Consider the following 21778-nt stretch of genomic DNA (forward strand, 5'->3'; position numbering starts at 1 on the left):
ATGACTCAGGGGACGAGGAGCCCACGTCCCAGTCAGACCGCAGCGAGATCCAGGGCACCCTGAAGATACTTATCAGCAAGCTCGATGACCTCAGCACGTGTAATGACCTGATCGCCAAGCACGGGGCGGCCCTGCAGCGCTCCCTGAGTGAACTCGAAGGCCTGAAAGTCCCTGTGGAGGGAGGAGAAAAAATCAAGGCAGTCAACGAGCGAGCCACCCTCTTCCGCATCACTTCCAATGCTATGATCAATGTAAGTAGCTGCAAGACACGGCAGGGGTTAGCAGTGAGTGATCTGTGTCCCACATGCTTTGGTATGATCAGTATGACAGGAGTGCCAGTCCTGGTTTGTGAGCAATGAGAGATGAGATCAGTTCACAGTGTAGTGTGTTTAAAGAGACCAAGGCTGCAGGCATGGAGGTCGACCAGATCCTGATACAAAATACCCTGACTTGTGGGGGACACAAGTCAGGGTAGTCCTAGTGGCAGTTCCAATCCTGCCTAAATGGGGGGGGTTATGTCAGGAAGAGCATCCAGGGCCAAATCATCAAGAATAAGATTTCCATACCAGATTGGTCGGATTTAAAATCATCGCCTCCGTTGCTGCTGGACATGGATGAAGGGGAAGGAGAACAAGGAGAGGGTTGTTGAAAGAAGAGGATGTTAAGATAAGGAGAGATTGAGGTAGATGATTTGTTGTATACATCATTTAAACACTAGCACCTCAAACCAAATGGGTGCCTCTGGCATACTTTCCTCCCTCCATAAACAGATAGAAATATTGTGTACAGAGGCAAACAGAAGCTAGCCACAACCATTGATGAGTCTCTACAGGGAGTGCAGAATTATTAGGCAAATGAGTATTTTGTCCACATCATCCTCTTCATGCATGTTGTCTTACTCCAAGCTGTATAGGCTCGAAAGCCTACTACCAATTAAGCATATTAGGTGATGTGAAACTCTGTAATGAGAAGGGGTGTGGTCTAATGACATCAACACCCTATATCAGGTGTGCATAATTATTAGGCAACGTCCTTTCCTTTGGCAAAATGGGTCAAAAGAAGGACTTGACAGGCTCAGAAAAGTCAAAAATAGTGAGATATCTTGCAGAGGGATGCAGCAGTCTCAAAATTGCAAAGCTTCTGAAGCGTGATCATCGAACAATCAAGCGTTTCATTCAAAATAGTCAACAGGGTCGCAAGAAGCGTGTGGAAAAACCAAGGCGCAAAATAACTGCCCATGAACTGAGAAAAGTCAAGCGTGCAGCTGCCAAGATGCCACTTGCCACCAGTTTGGCCATATTTCAGAGCTGCAACATTACTGGAGTGCCCAAAAGCACAAGGTGTGCAATACTCAGAGACATGGCCAAGGTAAGAAAGGCTGAAAGACGACCACCACTGAACAAGACACACAAGCTGAAACGTCAAGACTGGGCCAAGAAATATCTCAAGACTGGTTTTTCTAAGGTTTTATGGACTGATGAAATGAGAGTGAGTCTTGATGGGCCAGATGGATGGGCCCGTGGCTGGATTGGTAAAGGGCAGAGAGCTCCAGTCTGACTCAGACGCCAGCAAGGTGGAGGTGGAGTACTGGTTTGGGCTGGTATCATCAAAGATGAGCTTGTGGGGCCTTTTCGGGTTGAGGATGGAGTCAAGCTCAACTCCCAGTCCTACTGCCAGTTTCTGGAAGACACCTTCTTCAAGCAGTGGTACAGGAAGAAGTCTGCATCCTTCAAGAAAAACATGATTTTCATGCAGGACAATGCTCCATCACATGCATCCAAGTACTCCACAGCGTGGCTGGCAAGAAAGGGTATAAAAGAAGACAAACTAATGACATGGCCACCTTGTTCACCTGATCTGAACCCCATTGAGAACCTGTGGTCCATCATCAAATGTGAGATTTACAAGGAGGGAAAACAGTACACCTCTCTGAACAGTGTCTGGGAGGCTGTGGTTGCTGCTGCACGCAATGTTGATGGTGAACAGATCAAAACACTGACAGAATCCATGGATGGCAGGCTTTTGAGCGTCCTTGCAAAGAAAGGTGGCTATATTGGTCGCTGATTTGTTTTTGTTTTGTTTTTGAATGTCAGAAATGTATATTTGTGAATGTGGAGATGTTATATTGGTTTCACTGGTAAAAATTAATAATTGAAATGGGTATATATTTGTTTTTTGTTAAGTTGCCTAATAATTATGCACAGTAATAGTCACCTGCACACACAGATATCCCCCTAAAATAGCTAAAACTAAAAACTACTTCCAAAAACATTCAGCTTTGATATTAATGAGTTTTTTGGGTTCATTGAGAACATGGTTGTTGTTCAATAATAAAATTATTCCTCCAAAATACAACTTGCCTAATAATTCTGCACTCCCTGTAACTGCTTTTTTGTTTGTTTGCATGTTTTTGTTTTTTTGTTCTCTTCTGTTCTCTGTTTCACAATTTTTCTCTTTTGTGCAGTGAAACCACAGCATCTTTATGTAGCAAATTGTTGTTCGCTGCTATTTAACGTTCAAAATCACATGTAGCAAAACGCAGGCTCCAATATGACCAAGTTGGTCATTACTGCCAAATGTTTTTTCTGATTACGTGTATGCTCTACTGTAATCTGGCCCAGTTTCCATTTCCTTTACAGTGAATATTGTGGTTTTAGCTGTCTGTTAGTAATGGATGACAGTTCATATAGAATTGAGGTCATGCAAACGTGATACTGGATATGATAGTGGGTGGGGGTGACAGGAATAGCCCCAGCTCCCCACTCTTCTCAAAACCCTGACCCTCCCTGCTTGGTGAGGAATGTTAGAGCCTTCTGGACTACAGTTAGACTGACAGACCTGGTCTGACTAAAGACAAATCATACAAGGTTGGTCTTTCTTTCCGCTTCTACGAGTGGCTTTGGTTTTGATTGCTATTTGACTTCTAATGCATGACTTTCAGTTGAAGCTTTTTTTTTGTTTCGTTTTGGTTTGTTTGGGGTTAAAATAATTTACTAAGATTAGTTGCATTTTTGGTTGCAATTAGTTTGAACTTATCAACTAATGTTTTATAATTTAAAAATAAAAAGTTGTAACGAGGATCGCACTTAACATTGTGTAAAAGGCCAGTGCTCAAAATGATGAGCCCGTTATTGTTTTTTTTTTTTTTTTTTTAATTAATTGACTGGACAAGCAAAAAAAAAAAAAAAGATCTTCTTGGATTGCCAAACTCATTAAAATGCCATTTGGCTTGCCAGGAATGTGCTTTTAATGAGAAATCAATGTTGGTCCAAACTCCCTTTAGTGCAAGGATTTCTACTGCCACATTTTTGGCGCCTACAAAGAGGCATCCTAAAACTTTATTTTACCCATGTTAAAATGGTGTTGACATGTAAAGTGTGAATAAGGAACAGAGGAGAGAGAAGGTGGATTGAGGAAAGCTGGAGGCCATGATGTAAAGGTACAACTGCACGCTCTTATTAATCTGGCCTTGGGAGAGGGTTTAACTCTAGTTCGTTCAGCAGTAGCCTGACTCTAATGGCACATTTACATGCATTTACACACGTACTCTTTCAGGGTTATACAATTTACACATGAACATCAACTTTAATCTGCGCTACATAGTTCCTTCTGCAGAGTTCACCGGGACTGTGTGACTCTTGGTGTTTAATGTCAACCCTCACTTACATACATATGTACTCCTGCTTGTTCATTCAGTTTTTTAGCCTTTATCAACCCCGTACTTAAAACACCAGAAGTCACATGCAGTCTATGCTTATAGTGGAGAGTCAGCGTTTAAAAAAGTGGAACTGTCATATTTTCTTCAGGGGGTGTTTGAGTTTCATATGATGGTTATTGTCTGGGGAAGTGGCCCACATCGTCACATGCATTTGGGACATTTAACTGACTCTAAGACATTAATATTGAAACATTTGTGCAGGGCTGTTTAGGGTAAGAGACTAACCAGGCATGGTAAGGTGATCTGATATTTCACTTCTTGTGTTATGATCATACTGCTCTACTAACATTTTGGATTAATGACTGTGTAATTAGGAAATTTGATCGTCTTTAATGATCAATTTCTAGTTTAACTTATTTTAATTTAGCTTTAAAAATGTAAGTGTTTTTCCTTGCTCTATAGTTTGTTAAGATAGTTTGTTGTAAGCCTGTTAATAATAGCGTGGATTTTTTTTTAAATTTACAAGTGTGTCTTAATAATTTTGGGCAATATCTGGTTTTTCAGTATTTTTAAAATGAAGCTCAAGAAATAATCATAATTTTGTTTTGGGGGGGTTATTAGCCTTATTCAAGAGTACCGAGTATCCTTACACAGGTGGGCATAAATCAGTAATATGACCAGGATGAAATGCATGAAAGCATACATTGCTCTGGTCAGTAGGAATGTGAAAGGCTCTATGATATGATAATGATTGTGCATCACAGTCAACTGCAACACAATTAACTTGACTTTTTTTGTAGCAAAAATTATTTTAAAAATGTGTATTTGTAAGGAATTAAAATATTAGGCTAAATGTCTTAATGTCCCGGCCTGTTACTCTGACAAAACCAGACATCCGAAGATGTAAGTTATGAACATCTTTGGCTATTATAAGACTTTGTTGTCCAAATATGAATTGGAGCAGTGAGAAAGTAATAGTTGGTAGTTACAGCTCCCCTTAGCTTTACTGGGTATACTTGATAAATAAAATACAAAACAAAAATCTGTTGTTTGAAACTATTTACAGTACCTATACCACCACCCGGTATACGGTTAATACCACAGCTGCCCTAAGTTAATAGTGTTGGTAATTACCATTCTTTGTGTTTCTGTAATGATTAATCCACCAGTAAGCTCAAGCGCTTTAATTGAAATTGTATTTATTAATGCTAAGATATAATTGTTGTTATCCATAATTTCCAAATGTACTGTTTTACAGAAAAGCTGAAATAAATAATAAAGCATGTTGGGTTTAAAAAAACAAAAACAAAGATACAAAGTCGCAGTTGTTTGTATCCATTTCTGAAGAGAAAAATTTGTCAAATTTAGTTAAATCTAACTTCTCAGAGAAATCCAGCGTTCCGGCTTAAATTGGGTATTAAAAGCGTAAATTTACCTAAAAAAAAACACCATAAGTTTTTAGTTTCAAATAGCTGTTTTTTTGTTTTTATGACAGGTGGTATAATACTTCTGTTGAGGGCTATATAGTCATAACTTTTTTTCCCCAACAAAACAAAATCCAGACTGCAGTTCCATCATACTAAGAGCCCAGATGAATTGAACTGTGTGACACTTTTGCCCCGAAGGTTTTTAACCTTCAGCCACTATTTTATTTAAGTGGCTTAAGCTACCTCTCAGCAGTTCCTCTCAATCTCTTCTTGTGATGACAGTGTACCACAGAATAAAGTCAAGTCAAGACTTCCATAACATTTGATTTGTGGTTGCTTTTAAAGCCATGTTTGAAAAACAGCTGGATAACCCCACGCTGAGAGATCAGGGAGCATCACATGACATTTTTAACATGTATGGAGTCAGCTGAGAGGTGTTACTTGGGTTCATTGACCTCTGTGCTCAGTGAGCGTCAGTGGCAGCATGTGCTGACATGTAATATGTGGTGATCTGAAGTAACCTCTCTGTCTGAGCAGCAAAAGCAGAAGAGACACAATGATACCCCCTCTTGACGCAGATATAGAGCCTTATGCAATCAGAGTGTTAAACGCAGCTCATCAGTCACTGATGTTTTCTATGTTTACAGTTTGCTCCAAGGCGCATTTGCCACAGCGGGGAGACGGAGTAAATCTCGACAGACAGCTAATTAACATATTTATGATTGCTCGAAAACCTTATGATAAGCAGCCTTGATTACAACACATGACACAAATGCATTTACGGCCCTTTCCATCCAAATCTTCTTTCTCTTGTATTGTTGCCAACTGTGAGGAAAAGTGATACAGGATTTTTATCCCAACTGATTGTTTCCATTTTGTTAAAAAAGTTGTTTTTAACAATTCCCCCCCTCAGGATGTGTCTTACATTGATTTATTTTTCACTCCTGTCTTCTGATTATCTGCTCGTGTGTTTCTGTTACCCAAGGCGTGTCGGGACTTTTTGGACCTAGCCGAGACTCACAGTAGGAGATGGCAGCGGGCTCTGCAGTATGAGCGAGAGCAGCGTACCCATCTAGAGGAGACCATTGAGCAGCTAGCCAAGCAGCATAACAGCCTGGAGCGAGCGTGGAGGGAAGCACCCACGCTTGTTTCCAGCGCACCCAGTGCCCCTACCACCAACAAGGGTGAGACTGGCTGTCTGTTAGTCGCTCCTGTGGACCTTAGCACGGGACTCATACCAATAGCTAAAGGTCACACGTAGCCTTGGGTTTAGTATTATAGACTCTCCTCATGTGGAGGACAGAAGTTTTGAGCTGTGTCAGAAGATTTTAATTAGACAGCAGTTAAGATGTAAATAGTACTTATCTTAAGAGTCTCTTTGGTTAGTTTATATTCTCATGAGTTTTTGGCTGGAAGTGATCTAACTTTTAGCTATGCTCTAAAAAAGTTACACAGAAAAAGCCACAGTTTTATATTTTGTAAAAACAAATTGAGCACCCATGAACTTAACCTGGGGACCCATTTCCAGCCCTCCTGTGATCTCTGTCTCTGCTGTTTATAATGAGGGTTTAAAACATAGTTGAGTCCCTCTTCCTTCCTTTAACCTTAAACGCAATTGTTAATTCATACAGAGGATAATTATATTTTAACCACTTAGGCAGAACATCAGAAACACCAGGTCCTGTGGGAACCACAGTTTCTTCAAACTTTCATTACCTTTTATACTATTTTTGCCATTTGTCACTACTTGCTATCATAATGGCAGATATGAAATTTGAACCTTTAACACAGTAAATGGTTAGTTTAGAGTTTTTATTGTTTATACATTATACAGAGCTTCTACACAGCAAACATACTCCCTCCCCTTTCCCTCTTTTACCCATTAATTGTACTTTATATAAACATTTGTGCTTCTCACTTGGAAGCTGGTTAAAACCCATAATGGATCACTGAACACAGTGAACGTACTGAGTGCTAAATAGTCAGTACTAAATATAAGAAGCATGCCCTGAGGTACTTGCATCATTCAGGCTAGTTACCCAACAGGAACACTGCCAATTTTACGATTAAGCTAATTATTCCCCGATTAATCACCACTGGTATGTGATTATATGCCTGTCTCTCCTGAACACTGCAGAATACAAACTCACTGTTTTTCACTGGGATGTCTGTGTGGACTCATAAATGTATATGTCCACTTGAAGGGAGTGAGAGGTCACGGAAAGAGGAGGCAAGTGATGAAGATGAGGATACTGAGTACTTTGATGCCATGGAGGATTCCCCTGCGTTTATCACAGTGACTGCCAGTGAGAGCACGCAGCACAGGTCAGTCTCACACAGGAATCCGTGCAGTCTCTGCTCTCTTTTTATGTATTCATTAAAAATGCACTGTAAGAAAAAATGGATATGAGAAATATAGTTTAACCATGCACGCTCCAAATTGTAAAAACTGCGAGTTTGACGCTGGGTGACGTCTGAGCGGGGCTCTGACGATAGCTGATGGCATGAGAAATCGAAGAGCGGCGTGTCCTTTTCTGTCATGTGTTCACTTTCGGTTGTACAAATAAAAACCAGCCTTAGACTCTCACAGCGGTCGGTTTTCCTGCAGACAAGTTACCCAATTTTTGTGTCATGTGACATATCCGTCAACTCCAGTTTCACAGTATTCATCTGCAATACTCAGCAATCTCTCCCCTCCCTTGTGTATATTGTGTTTGCATGTGTAAAGGGGAAACAAGAGCGTGAGGGGATTTTGGCGAGATTGTGTCCTGCGTCGCTGTAGAAAATACTTTCATTTTGTTCCAGGCGATCTCAGAGTAATTTGAGCGGAGCGAGCGGAGGCCATCCCGGTGACTGGAACCAGGACGACCATGTAAGTGTCTTCCCAACATGCCTAAATAATGGCACTGACATTTGTTAAAGGAGCAAATATTTGTAATCTCAAAATAGATTCATTTCTGCTGCTGCTGCAAAGCTCACACCTCATTGATTTATTTATGTAACATCTTCACTTGCTGCTTTCACAAGTATCCTTCCCTGCCGTGCTTAAAGAAGGATGCAAGGATACGCACACAAACTTTGCCAGTGGTTTGAATCATTTAGTACTCAAACATCTGTTCTTCTTCTCCCTCAGCTCTTTCTAATATTTTTCTCTCTCTCTCTCTTACACATCTGTGTCTTCTCTCTTTTTCTCCTGTCTTTCTCTTGCTCTGTCGCTACATCTGGAGATATGCTGCCAAGCTGTCCACAAAATTGAAAGTATTGTCTCAAACTTGTATATCCACCCTCTTCTCCTCACCTAATCCCAGATGTCTCCAAGCTGTAACGATGTGTCAGGAAAGGAGCTTCAGCCGCGCAGACAAAGGCGGAGTCATATCCCAGACAAACCCAACTACTCCCTCAATTTGTGGAGCATCATGAAGAACTGCATCGGCAAGGAGCTTTCTAAAATCCCCATGCCTGTAAGTGTAGGCGTGCTCCCGGTTCTTCTTGCTGGCAGGTAAATCTGTAAGGATTGCATCTTATGAGTTTCTCTCCGTTATCTTCCTTTCAGGTAAACTTTAATGAGCCTCTGTCGATGCTGCAGCGCCTCACCGAGGACCTGGAGTATCACGAGCTTCTAGACAAGGCAGCCCGCTGCGACTCCTCACTAGAACAGATGTGCCTGGTCGCTGCCTTCTCTGTCTCTTCCTACTCAACAACGGTCCACCGGACAGCCAAGCCCTTCAACCCCCTCCTGGGCGAAACGTACGAGCTTGATCGCTTGGAGGAATTTGGCTACCGCTCGCTGTGTGAGCAGGTAATGGCACAGCTACAGAGAGATTTTGTTTGCATGCTTCCTGATGTGCACGCACAGTTATTCAACACACACACACACACGACGGTACACAAGGTTAAACAGAGCCTTTGTGTTTCTGTGTCCTCTCAGGTGAGCCATCACCCACCTGCAGCTGCACATCATGTGATTTCCCAAAGAGGCTGGACCTTATGGCAGGAGATCACCATCGCCAGCAAGTTCCGAGGCAAATACCTCTCCATAATGCCTCTGGGTAAGACCGCTAACAAACTTCATGCGTAAATAATAATTATATGCCTGCTGTGTTGTGCTATGTAATAGAAAATCATGTAAGTAGTGAAATATAAATCTTCTGAGGTGGAAATGCATTGCCTGTGCTCTGAGCATTAATGTGCTGGATGACAGATTCAGAAGCACAAAACCAAACAATAATGCGCAACTGCAAATTAGCAATAAAGCAGATGTGAGAATCTGTCTTTTGTCGCCGTGTGTCCCCAGGTGCCATTCACCTGCAGTTCCACGCCAGCGGGAACCACTATGTGTGGAGAAAGGTCACCTCCACAGTGCACAACATCATTGTGGGCAAGCTGTGGATTGACCAGGTCTGTTTATTATGTTTAGTTTATCGACATCATGCCTTAATACCACTGAGCTTCCTGAAAAGCCCGTAGATATTTTCTTCTAGCAGAAGTGTGTGGCACAGACCAGCAGAGTAGGACTGAAGAGGGGAATCAACGTAAAGCTTTTTAACAATTCAACAAGTAGCTCCACAGTATCCGGGGATTTGTCTTTAGCTTTGATCTAAATAACAACCTCTTGTTTCTTTGAGATGCCCCAGTTATAGTGTGGAGGGAGGTTTGAGGGGCAGGCTTCACATGTGTCTATTTGGAACTATAAAACCCCATCCACCTCCTCCACCTACATTTTTTTCCCTGTCCTGCTTTCGTGTGTCACATCCATCTGTCAGTGTGCATTTGTGTTTGAATGCTCATTTTAAAGAATCCATGAAGAAGAAAAACACAGATTATATCCACTGGAATATAAGCTCTTGTGTATAATAACAAAGCGTCAACCTGTTCCTAACATGAAAAAGTAAAAGTACAAATATCCTAAATTACTGAATATTTGTAGTATTTGTTTCTTAAAGGTACTCTACAGACTTGAAATACATTCAATTTCAATTCAGTTTTTTTTTTATATGGCACCAAATCACAGCACTCACCTTAATGTGCTTTACATTGTAAGCTAAAGACGCTACCATGATAGAGACATAACCAACCCCATGTCCCTCTATGAGCAAGCATTTAGTGAAAATTGGAAGCAAGGAAAGGAAACGATCTAAAAATAAATTACTCACATTAGTGTCTGTTTTCTGATCAAATGTACAAATGCTATCAGTTTTTTGTCCTTTTGAGTGTAACAAAATCACCAGCTCTGTGTTGAGATAAATGTAGTTTTGTCATCTCTGTATTGTATTATTCTCTTCAGTATATTCACCTTCATTCTCTTTGCATTGTTCTGCCACTCGGCTGTCCTCCTTTGCAGAACGGGGTCACCCAAACAGCTTCATATTAACCTACAGCTACACTCTCTGTGGTTGGCTATAGCGGAGCACAATTGTCAGTAATAAAACAGCTGAAACAAGCGAGGCACTGACAAAGAATGTATTTTTACATCACAATCACACCAGCATAAACCTTCATTTTCTCCGCATGGTGGCTATTTTTAATTATATATATATATATGTATATGTATATATATATATATATATATATATATATATATATATATATATATATATATATATATATATATATATATATATATATATATATATATATATATATATATATATATATATATATATAAATAAAAATAATATAATTTTCTTTTTTTTTTTTTTAACCACAAATAAATAGGATTTTCTGAAACATTTTCATGGTTTGGGCTTTACAGGGTTAAGCATGAGACCTTAAAGGTACATCCCACTGCAGTGTCCAGCACTGTGCATGCACATCCTTGCAGGACAATGCAAGGACCTGCTTACCACATGTCTTGTTTGCAGTAACAAGAGTAGTAATTCTACACATAAGCACATTGTTTTAGTTTGTTTAGTGTGTGTGACAGATGGACAGGTAGAATGAAATAGTGGTGGATTTACCTTAACTGTCATTCCAAATTGAATCTTCTAAGTCCTGACTCACTGTGAAACTCGCTGTGATATGTTCACTGGCTCAAATGTCATTGTTCTCTCTTTCTTGCTCTCATTCTGTATTTTTTGCGTGTCTGTGTTTGTGCAGTCGGGAGACATTGAGATTGTGAATCACAGGACCAAGGAGACCTGCCAGCTCAAGTTCTCTCCCTACAGTTATTTCTCCAGGGATGTTCCACGCAAGGTAAACTCTTTGTTTTCCACACTCTGCTGACACCCAGCCTGGGTGTGACGTTGCGGTGTGGGGTTCATTTGTGTGATGCTGCCTCCTGCTGGACAATACCAACAAATGTATTGCTTTGTGTAATAAGCTTAGTGTATGAAGTCAGATCTCAATAACACCCTTTTGTGTTGTAACACTTACTTAAATAAAGAGCACATTTATTTGTTTGGAGCAAATTTAAATGTAGTCATGTTCTACTGATGGGACTGGGTATTTACATACCTAACATTACTTGGAAAGAGCAGCTCTGTGCTTGTGTTTCTAGCTTCTGTTTTCTCTTTTTTTTCCAGGTGACAGGTGTGGTGGCAGACAGCGGGGGTCAGGCTCACTACATCCTCTCTGGTACGTGGGATGAGAAAATGGAAAGTGCCAAGATCGTTCAGAGCAGCCGAGGAGGCAGCGGGTCAGAGGGCAAGCAGAAGATGGTCTACCAGACTCTGTCCCCCAAACTGCTGTGGAAGAAATACCCGCTCCCGTAAGCCAACAGCCATAGCTGAGTAAACAGCTGCGATGTGTGATAAATGTCATGGAACTCCACAGTGTACCTTATGCCAATTCCTTCTTGCCTTGTCAGGGAGAACGCTGAGAACATGTACTACTTCTCAGCTCTGGCACTGACCTTAAATGAGCTGGAGGATGGGGTGGCAACGACCGACAGCCGTCTGAGACCAGACCAGAGGCTGATGGAGGACGGGCGATGGGATGAAGCAAACTCCGAAAAACAGAGGCTAGAGGAGAAACAAAGAGCAGTGAGAAGGAGGAGGGAAGCAGAGGCCTCAGACGCTCTGGATGAAGGTATGAGACTGAGAACAGTGAGAGTGAGTGTGTGTCTGTCTGCGTCTAGTGATGAGAAAGGAGAAAGAAAGCAAGAGTCAGGGCATAAAGTTATTTTATGCATGTATGGTAGTAAAAGTCCCAATCATTATTAGATTAGACAATGTCAGGTGGGAGCTGGAGCATTATTTTACTACAAATATCATTACAACAGATAAATCACTGAATTAGAAAATCCCTCAATAGAAATATTTGATTAAAAGGGATCTGTGGCATGCTGTGCTACATAATCAAGGCTGAGCTCATACCCAAGTATTAGATCAAATGATTAATAAGCAGTAACTGAATAATTTACCTAAGCTTCTTGAGCTCTATAATTTAGATGTAAGAGTTTTAAGAGTTCACGTTAAGAAAGCAGGGCTCATTAAGAAAACTAAGAAGAGATGGTTATAATAAATAAATAAAGAGTTTAAATCTTACAGGGACCTCAGCAGACACTTTTCATCCTCGTGGCATTCCTGTCTGTGTGTTGTGCGTAGGCTAGATTGTTTTTGATGTACCCATGACTTGTCTTTCTTTTCCTCCCTCTATTGATGGTCAGAGTGTGATTATGACTCTGGTGAGTGGGGGTTGCCCTGTACCCCTCCGTTGTGCATCACTCCCACATACACACACACACACACACACACACAAACACACAAACGCCATCCTCTGTGTTACTCTGTGTGGTCTGCCTCAGTGTTGGGAACTGCATGAAACCCTTCTCATGTCAATTTCTCCAAATAATGACTCAGGAAAAAAAAACACTTTTTCCTGCACACATGCAACATTTTCATTCAGAACTGGCCTCGGTAACATGTTGCATTTAAGAAAATGATTTAACATTACAAGTATTCTCAGTGTGCTCTGGTGAAGCCACATTAGCAAGTGATTAGATTGGATTTCTTCCTGCATTGCCATTATGCTTTTTCTTTTTTTTTCGATTGGACACTTTTCTGGTGCACTTTTCTAGTTTTTTTTTTTTTTATATGCTTGTTTTTCGTTTTGACTGCTCTTTTTATGAAACAGTTTCATTTTTTAGTTCAGGGACTTCCAAAAGTTTGAGTATAGCTCCTTCACCATGAGCCTTTCAGGTTTTGACATATTTGCACAATGTGTGCTCATTTGTTTCTTTATCACTACTATATGCATTGTATGAAGGTGAAATGATCTGAGTGTGAATAGCCTGCGAGTGTGGCTTCTCCATTAGAGGATAATCGGATCAAACCAATGGATTAATACCTGTGATTTTTTTTTTTTTTTCTCCTCCCTCACAGGTAGAGAATATGAAGGCTACCAGCCATTGTGGTTTTACCAGAGGAGGGACTCAGTTACTGGAGAGACAAGCTTTGTGTACAAGGGGGGTTACTGGGAGGCAAAGGAGAGACAGGACTGGAGCCTGTGTCCTGACATCTTCTAACCCAGGAACCTCCTCTGGGATCACACCTAACCTCATGAGACAGTGAACCGCTCCACCTCTGGTCCTTAAGCATCGGAGCGAACGAGCACCATGTGGACCTTTTTTTTCTTTTTTTGTGTGTGAACATGAGAATGTGTGTGTTTCGCACACTCTCAGATTACACTGTACCTCCAAATGTACACTCTATGGGCGTTCCCCGAGTAGTCCTATTTGACACTATACTCAAACAGCCGTGACACAGTTGTAACAGAGTTGTAACACCACACAGTAAAGCTAACCCGCTCAGTCCTGATGCTCTGGTGTGCCGGAAATGCTACCCACAATGCACTTTTCTGTGTTCACTCCACTACAGAGTTTCCCAAATTGGATAGAAACCCACATCAAAGCTGCTCATGATTATAAACTGATTAAAAAGAATAAAGAGGGACATAAAAACAGAACACACAACAGTATTTCAATATTTGTAAGAAAAATGTCTTCACCCTCAGTTTTATTCAGTACAACAGAGATTAACCTGGGCCTACTTTATTAATTAGCCTCCTCATTTTCTTTATGGTAAACATTTTAAGTGCTCATTATTTGCCTCTTTTGATATGTTAAAGCCGGGCTTAGAGCAACCACCGGTCACAGGGAAAACGTGTGTTTATTTCCCAACCGGCTGATGAGTGATCGCTGACAGTTGCTGTGAGATCGACTGCTAAAACTCCATTCACAGGCCTAGAGACCAGTCGGTCACCCCTCCTCCAGGAACCACTGGTTACTAAGGAAGCGTGTATATTACGAGATCGGTTGGCAAGTGGTTGCAGGAGGTTGCAGACGCTTGCATGAAATTGGTTCATGCAAGAGGTTTTCGGTGCTGCATTGAAAACCTCTTTGTGATTGCTGCTAGCATGTGCTAGCACTTTGCCTCAGTCACCAGCAGTTTGCAAGGGGGGGTGTTGACTTTTTTGCCAACTACTTGCCAAGTGGTAGCGAGTGAAAATTCACTGAAACCATAAAGTAAAAGTTGCACCTTGTATTGGTTGCAACCGCCAGATGCAATTTTTACTTTCACTTCTCTGGTCTGTTTTGCCCTTTTCAGTACAACTCTGAGAGGGTTTCGCTAACAGCCAAAGCAGGCACAAGGAGCCTGTGGGTATAGCATTCTCTGATTTTTACCCGACGATAGCAAGCAAGCTGGTTGAGGGATACACATTTTTCCGTAGCAACCGGCAGTTGTCAGGGGGTTGCCAAACTATGTCTGTGACTGAGGTATAGAAAGTAATGGATGAAGACTCTGAAATAGTCACAGCTTTGATTGCATGTGTTATAAACTATGGAGAGTCAACGTGTTCAGTAAATATAAAAAAAACCATAATTAAATACAGAGAAATGAACGTACAAATAATCACATAATTAACTACAGAAAATGTATCTAATATAACCATAAAGTGAGAAAAAGAATCAGACTAACCTCTGTATCTCGGCTTACAGGTTTTACTTTATTCAGTGTTAAATATTTTATTTATAAATAGGTTTATTTTCATCAAGAAGTCTGAGGACAAGTGGGGCAGAGCCCATGTGATTGATTTGTGATATAACGGGCTCTAGAAGTCAGAATTAGCTGACAGACTCGGTGTTGTTATGGAAGAAGATAATATTCTGGGGGGAAAAGTTAAAAAAAAAATTAAAGGTTTGGTTAAAGTGGTTTTTGTCTTAAAAGCTGCTAGAATGAAATAAAACCAGATATTAGGTTTTATGATGTATTATCTTTTTTTTTCTAAATTCATGTGTGTTTTAAATTTAAATTTTATTTAAAGTTATATTAGAAATATGAGCTGTCTCTATGCTTCATTGGATCTCAGTCATCTTAACATTTTCCATTTGTGACTCTGATTAGGAAAAATTATATAGTAGTAGTTTGATTATAACACATTAGTGCAACTGCAGTGGTGACATTAAAACACTTGTATCACTGTCACGGTAATTTCCATCAAAGACCTGAATAAGCACTTTTCACTGTGGTTGACTAGAGGTTAGTACATATCTCTGTGTTGATGTTGAGAAAATCTCACTCTGTACATGAACACTATCTTGTCCTCTGGTGCTCTCCCGTGGCAACACTTACCATATCATCAGTGATCGATTTAACTAGTATCATCTTCAGTGATCGTACAAAGTATTAAGTCTGCGCCCGATCACTGAGGCATTAACAAGTAAACATTAACCAGGGAACACACCGGTTTCTTCTCACTAGTTCCACAGCATCCATCCCTCACTAGTTTGTAGTCCAGATGTTTCCAGTGGAGTTACTGAATTTGAGACTGGAGCGGGTACTCCAAGGAACCCACAGTGGCTTTAGTTGATAGGAGGTCAAAGGTTATAGAAGCAGACAGGGCTGGTTCCTGTAGCGCTCCTCTTTGCAGTCAGCTGTAGCCACAGAGGACAAGCCAGAGCGGCCACTCCAGGCTCTCTGCAGCTCATTTGCCATTTGTGGACTTGCTGATCTGGGATCAGCTCACAGAGGTACACTGAGTCTTTTGCCTTTAACTGACTGAATAAGGGAACGAGTCCCCTGACCTGTGCACTACAAGTCTACAGTGACAAGAGTTTTGAAGAAAAAAAAAAAAAAACAGTCGATATTTTTTTGTAATTATTGTTAGGAATGTAGAATTTGGAGGTATTGTATCTACCATCCAGCCTATTTGTGTGAATATTTTGTGATAAAACAATGATATTGTAAAAGAAGAATTATACTAATGTGACTATTGAGTTCTCTGTACAGCAGAGGTTAAGGAGGGGGTAGAGGGGGGACTAAATGAGCCTGAAGATAGACACTAACTCAGAGGTGTCCTCAATTTGGCCAAAAACTGTGTTAACACACTGAAAATAAAGTTGTTTTTTTTATATAGTTCTTAATACTAACATGTTGTTAGCTGTGGTTCAGTTATTTCCTCTGATGTGTGGGTCATGCAAATGTAAAGCGCGCACACACACACACACACACACACACACACTGGAAAAGAAATTCCTTCACACAAGGAAGAAATGCTAGGATTTAGCCGATAGAGTGAATTTTAAGTGTGATAATATGAGCTCTTAATGTTTACCTGTCTGATTCTTTAGCAGTGAACTAATGATAGTGAGAAGTGAATTCTGGCAATTTTACTCATTTACACAAAAGGTTTTCTTACAGTTTGGAGTTGTGGTTGTCATGAGCATGGTCACTTGTTAAAAGGAATAATTTAGTGTTTGGAAATTAATTTTGTTTTGAAATTTGCTGGAGTTGGATGAGAAGATGAAGCCTTCTCTTGTTGTAAATATGAAGCTACAGACGGCAGTTTAGCTTAGCTGTAAAAACACTGGAAACGGGGTAGCTCGGCTCTGACCACCCATCAGTCCCTCTAAATTTCACCTCCATCTTTGCTGGAAGTTTGCCACTTTGGTGCCAGGAGGAAGTCTTGCACATAACTAAAGATGGAAGTTAAACCTAACGTACCCAAAATTTGGTACCAAAATCTGTCTTGAAAAATGAAACAAATAAGATCCATGTTAGTTTATCAGATCTCCAGCTGCTGGTAGCTTATATCCTGTTTCCAGTCCTCTTAATCCTAAAAAGTGACTGCTGCCTGTAGCCTTACAATGTGTCCTGTTGGAGAGAAGGAGGCACATAAGCACATTTCCCAAAGTGTTGAGCCTTTTCTTTACATTTTCTTTCTGCTATCCTTCTTTTCTATTTCATAAATGTGTATCAAAGACTTGTCATTGTACATCGCCACTTGAACATGATGAAAATGTGGAGGTTCCCTGCAGATTTACTTTAATAAATTGTGTTTGAGATTATTTTATATTTGAGAATACATATTATATTTTGAATGATAATGGAGAGCTCATCTTAGGTTTAAATCAATATATTTCCAAACAAAAAGATGACCTCAGTACTTGATGGTGACTTGCCTACTGAAGTTGTCCCTTTTAAGGGCCTGTACAGTATCGGACAGCTGTAGCAATAAAGCGGTGGAGGTGTAGATTTGTTAGTTTGTGGCTGTTGTTCGTTCAAAGACTCGTTGTCTGCCTCGTTTAGAAAGGGGAAAAAACACAACCAAAGTGTAAGAGAAGAGTGTGTTGTAGACTAAATAATCCTCTTCATCTGCCTTCCCGATCTCAGAGGGTTCAAATGTAAACCCTCCCCGTCGCTGTTTATCTCATCTCATCTGAACCTGATGCTTAATTCACTACGATGTGATTCTTGGCTTTAATTTTCTTGTTTTTATTTTCTGATCTGATTTCTTCCTTCTCAATGGGTGCCATTATTCCTATATTGGTGTTTTCATACTATTTGTGTGCATAGCGAGTTTGATTTGTGTGCACGTGCAGCATTACATATCCTGCTTTTCAGTGCTGCTCAGTTTTGAGGCAGAAATAGGCTGATGCTGATGATGACGACGAAGATGGGGAGATTTTTCTTGCCTTGTCTAAACTAAACCTTGCTTCTTATTCGACAGTGACTCGCAGCTTTGTGGTGAGATTATGGTGATATTAACAATCCATACGATTGGTAGAAATTATGAGATGTTTCACAATAGCGACCTGGCACAGGATTGAGGTGACTGACCTGCCTTGATAACTCTTACTCCCAAATACACAAAGGTGTATTCAGGTGTTACTGCGTATTCAGCTGAGGTTTTTCTTTTTTCCTCCCCCTTTTTAAAAAAAATAAAATTGTGTATTTTCTCCCTTAATTTATACTCGTATAACACTGTCTTTAAACAGCAAAGACAAAACGGTGAAAAAAGAAGATAATAAAGTTGTTATTGTTGACACTGGATACCAGTCTCTTCTCATTTGTTTCTTCTCTGACCAAAGGATGAGTTGAACTGGCAGAACAGAGAAATGTTTGAGTTTAAAGTCGATGTCCCACTAATGAAACATGACACTCTAAACAGTTTTTATGAAAGTGAATAAAACATTATTTGTATCATTGCTTATTCCAATCATGAAGTGCATATTCAATGTACTGTTTTCTTGGGTAGACAACAGAAGCTTTCTTTAAAATGAGAAAGGTGAGAGTTCTTTGGAGTCAATGACTCCCTGAAGTTTAGAACCCATCAACATGGACATCCATGGACTCCCTTGTGATGCTCTGCCAGGCCTTGTTTGTGGGTTTCTCTGCCTTCATTTTTGTCTTCAGTGACTGAAAAGCTCCTCTATTGGGTTATCAGGTGACTCGACCATCTATTAATATCCCATTTCTTTGCTTTGAGAAACTCTTGGGCTGTTTTTACTGTATGTTTTGGGTCATTATCCATTTTCACAGCGTAGCATCATCAGATCAGTTCTGCAGAATTGGAGTGAGTCTAAGCAGAGAGTAAAGCCCTGTGCACGTCACAGTTCATCCTGCTGCGTCTATTAGCAACCACATCAATAAACACTAGTGACCTGGTTCCACTTGCAGCCTTATGCCCATGCCATATACATACAGTGGGGCAAAAAAGTATTTAGTCAGCCACCGATTGTGCAAGTTCCCCCACTTAAAATGATGACAGAGGTCAGTAATTTGCACCAGAGGTACACTTCAACTGTGAGAGACAGAATGTGGAAAAAAAAAATCCATGAATTCACATGGTAGGATTTGTAAAGAATTTATTCCTAAATCAGGGTGGAAAATAAGTATTTGGTCACCTCAAACAAGGAAAATCTCTGGCTCTCACAGACCTGTAACGTCTTCTGTAAGAAGCTTTTCTGTCCCCCACTTGTTACCTGTATGAATGGCACCTGTTTGAACTCTGTGGGAGCAATCATCAGAAAATGGAAGACATACAAGACCACTGATAATCTCCCTCGATCTGGGGCTCCACGCAAGATCTCATCCCGTGGGGTCAAAATGATCATGAGACCGGTGAGCAAAGATCCCAGAACCACACGGGGGGACCTGGTGAATGACCTGCAGAGAGCTGGGACCAAAGTAACAAAGGTCACCATCAGTAACACACTACAACGGCAGGGAATCAAATCCCGCAGCGCCAGACGTGTTCCGTTGCTGAAGCCAGTGCATGTCCAGGCCCGTCTGAAGTTTGCCAGAGAGCACATGGATGATACAGCAGAGGATTGGGAGAATGTCATGTGGTCAGATGAAACCAAAGTAGAACTTTTGGTATAAACTCAACTCGTCGTGTTTGGAGGAAGAAGAATACTGAGTTGCATCCCAAGAACACCATACCTACTGTGAAGCATGGGGGTGGAAACATCATGCTATGGGGCTGTTTTTCTGCCAAGGGGACAGGACGACTGATCCGTGTTAAGGACAGAATGAATGGGGCCATGTATCGTGAGATTTTGAGCCAAAACCTCCTTCCATCAGTGAGAACTTTGAAGATGAAACGAGGCTGGGTCTTCCAACATGACAATGATCCAAAACACACCGCCCGGGCAACAAAGGAGTGGCTCCGTAAGAAGCATTTGAAAGTCCTGGAGTGGCCTAGCCAGTCTCCAGACCTCAACTCCATAGAAAATCTGTGGCGGGAGTTGAAAGTCCATGTTGCTCGGCGACAGCCCCAAAACATCACTGCTCTCGAAAAGATCTGCATGGAGGAATGGGCCAAAATACCAGCTACTGTGTGTGCAAACCTGGTAAAGACCTATAGTAAACGTTTGACCTCTGTTATTGCCAACAAAGGTTATGTTACAAAGTATTGAGTTGTATTTTTGTTATTGACCAAATACTTATTTTCCACCCTGATTTACGAATAAATTCTTTACAAATCCTACCATGTGAATTCATGGATTTTATTTTTTATTTTTTCACATTCTGTCTCTCACAGTTGAAGTGTACCTCTGGTGCAAATTACTGACCTCTGTCATCATTGTAGGTGGGGGAACTTGCACAATCGGTGGCTGACTAAATACTTTTTTGCCCCACTGTACATATATATGAGGGAACAGACTTCCTCTGGCCATAAAACTTTATACATTTTCCAATTATTTTCCAGCCTCTGAAAAGGTGGGACAGTGCACAAAATTGTCTGTAATTCCTAAACAGTTCATGCAAAACTTTTGAAAAAACAAAACAAGACACTGATTGATTTTAAAACCACTGCAGTGGTTTACAGAGGTAAAACTACAAGAAATATTAGTATTTAGATATTTAAGTAATTGTCTTTGTTCAAATAATTATGGAATAAGTATAATTTTGACTTTCTGTTTTTAATTCCGTTTAGTTTGTTAGTAGAGTTGATTTTCGTACTTGTTTAGTTTTTATTAGTTTCATTGTTAGTCTTTATTAACTCTATTAACTATTATCGTTATATGTCAAAGGCAAGACTTAGGAAAATCTGGTATCAGATTTTTTTTTTTTAAAAAATGAAAACGGTAGACTCAGTCTAGGATGTCTATCAATTTATTTTTAACCAAACTAACGTACTAGAGCTAAACACACTACCTCTATATTTGTTTTTGTTTGTTGGTTTTACAAATTCAGAAAATATTTTTTATGCGAGTGAACTATTTTTAATATCCTGTTTTTAATTTAGTTTTTGTTAACTATAATAACTTCGTTTACCGCTTTTACTGCCGTAGCTCGCGCGGCTCCTCAGGGCTGTTAGCTTGCTGTATCTCGAGTTGTTTGACCGTTTCCATGGCGGCCTCAATTTCCCGTCAATCAACTCTCCCGGCAACAGCAACAGCTGTGCCAGTCAGAACCGCTGAGACATGTTCGCCATCGACTTAAAACGCCCGTCTTCTTAAAGTAAGTTAGTTCTGAGTGTTTGTCGCGGTCAGTGTGATGTTTTTTGTTTTCATTTGATAACTCAGAAACATGAACGTTTAACCAGGGAGCTTCAGACAGATTGGCCAGACGCTTTTGTGTTCAATACATCTGATTTGTGGGCTCATTCGCACTATGAAAATATCACTCTGCTTATAGGAAAGGCTCGATTGAGTCTTGGCTGCGGCTGAAAAAATAGTCCCACAAGTCACAGCTAGATGTGACACTTTAATACTCAAGATATTTGTAAGTAACTTTCACAGCTCTTGGACTTGATTTTCAGACGGGGAGATCCGGGGATTTATCGTCAACTCAAGTCAGTTTGGCTTGCTAGGTGGTCTTGGTTTCCTGGACAACTGGGTAACATACCCCCCCCCCCCGCGCCTCCCATCACCGTACTGCCACACACTCCTTATAACTTTCCTGTTAGCCCTGACTGCTAAGGGGGTGTAGTCTCCTATGTTGTCTCTCAATGCCTGCACTTTTGT

General features: G+C 40.6%; 2 protein-coding genes and 1 long non-coding RNA gene across 6 annotated transcripts in view; 2 read left to right on the forward strand and 1 right to left on the reverse strand.

Annotated features, from left to right (window-relative positions):
* The window catches only part of osbp2b (oxysterol binding protein 2b), a 51043-nt gene extending 32691 nt beyond the window's left edge, over nt 1-18352 (forward strand). The window contains exons 3-15 of one of the 2 annotated variants that reach the window (XM_085294398.1): nt 1-251; nt 6071-6269; nt 7290-7410; nt 7891-7957; nt 8394-8546; nt 8639-8884; nt 9014-9134; nt 9380-9483; nt 11182-11277; nt 11607-11791; nt 11891-12111; nt 12692-12709; nt 13407-18352. In XM_085294398.1, the coding sequence (XP_085150524.1) occupies nt 1-251; nt 6071-6269; nt 7290-7410; nt 7891-7957; nt 8394-8546; nt 8639-8884; nt 9014-9134; nt 9380-9483; nt 11182-11277; nt 11607-11791; nt 11891-12111; nt 12692-12709; nt 13407-13549 (1925 nt within the window). In that variant the 3' untranslated portion in view covers nt 13550-18352. The remainder of the gene's footprint in view (nt 252-6070; nt 6270-7289; nt 7411-7890; nt 7958-8393; nt 8547-8638; nt 8885-9013; nt 9135-9379; nt 9484-11181; nt 11278-11606; nt 11792-11890; nt 12112-12691; nt 12710-13406) is intronic. The other variant, XM_085294399.1, reaches the window with a different exon arrangement.
* Nucleotides 37-21275, reverse strand: LOC146562558 (uncharacterized). Of its 2 annotated transcripts, none has more exons than XR_014894659.1 (4): nt 21087-21275; nt 11936-12044; nt 11539-11768; nt 37-171 (listed from the first exon to the last, which is right to left on the reverse strand). It is a non-coding gene; the product is annotated as an uncharacterized LOC146562558 (long non-coding RNA). The 2 variants fall into 2 exon arrangements; XR_014894658.1 differs by having other exon boundaries at nt 11862-12044.
* LOC146562559 (uncharacterized) overlaps nt 21038-21778 on the forward strand; it is a 10616-nt gene continuing 9875 nt past the window's right edge. The window contains exons 1-2 of one of the 2 annotated variants that reach the window (XR_014894657.1): nt 21038-21272; nt 21574-21650. The gene's annotated coding sequence lies outside the window, so the exon portion shown is untranslated. The remainder of the gene's footprint in view (nt 21273-21573; nt 21651-21778) is intronic. The other variant, XM_085294397.1, reaches the window with a different exon arrangement.

Source organism: Mchenga conophoros, linkage group LG12 (genome assembly GCF_057382185.1).
Source record: "Mchenga conophoros isolate Kocher_MC1m ecotype Shallow Benthic linkage group LG12, M_conophoros_male_GT1.1, whole genome shotgun sequence".
NCBI classification, from domain to species: domain Eukaryota; kingdom Metazoa; phylum Chordata; class Actinopteri; order Cichliformes; family Cichlidae; genus Mchenga; species Mchenga conophoros.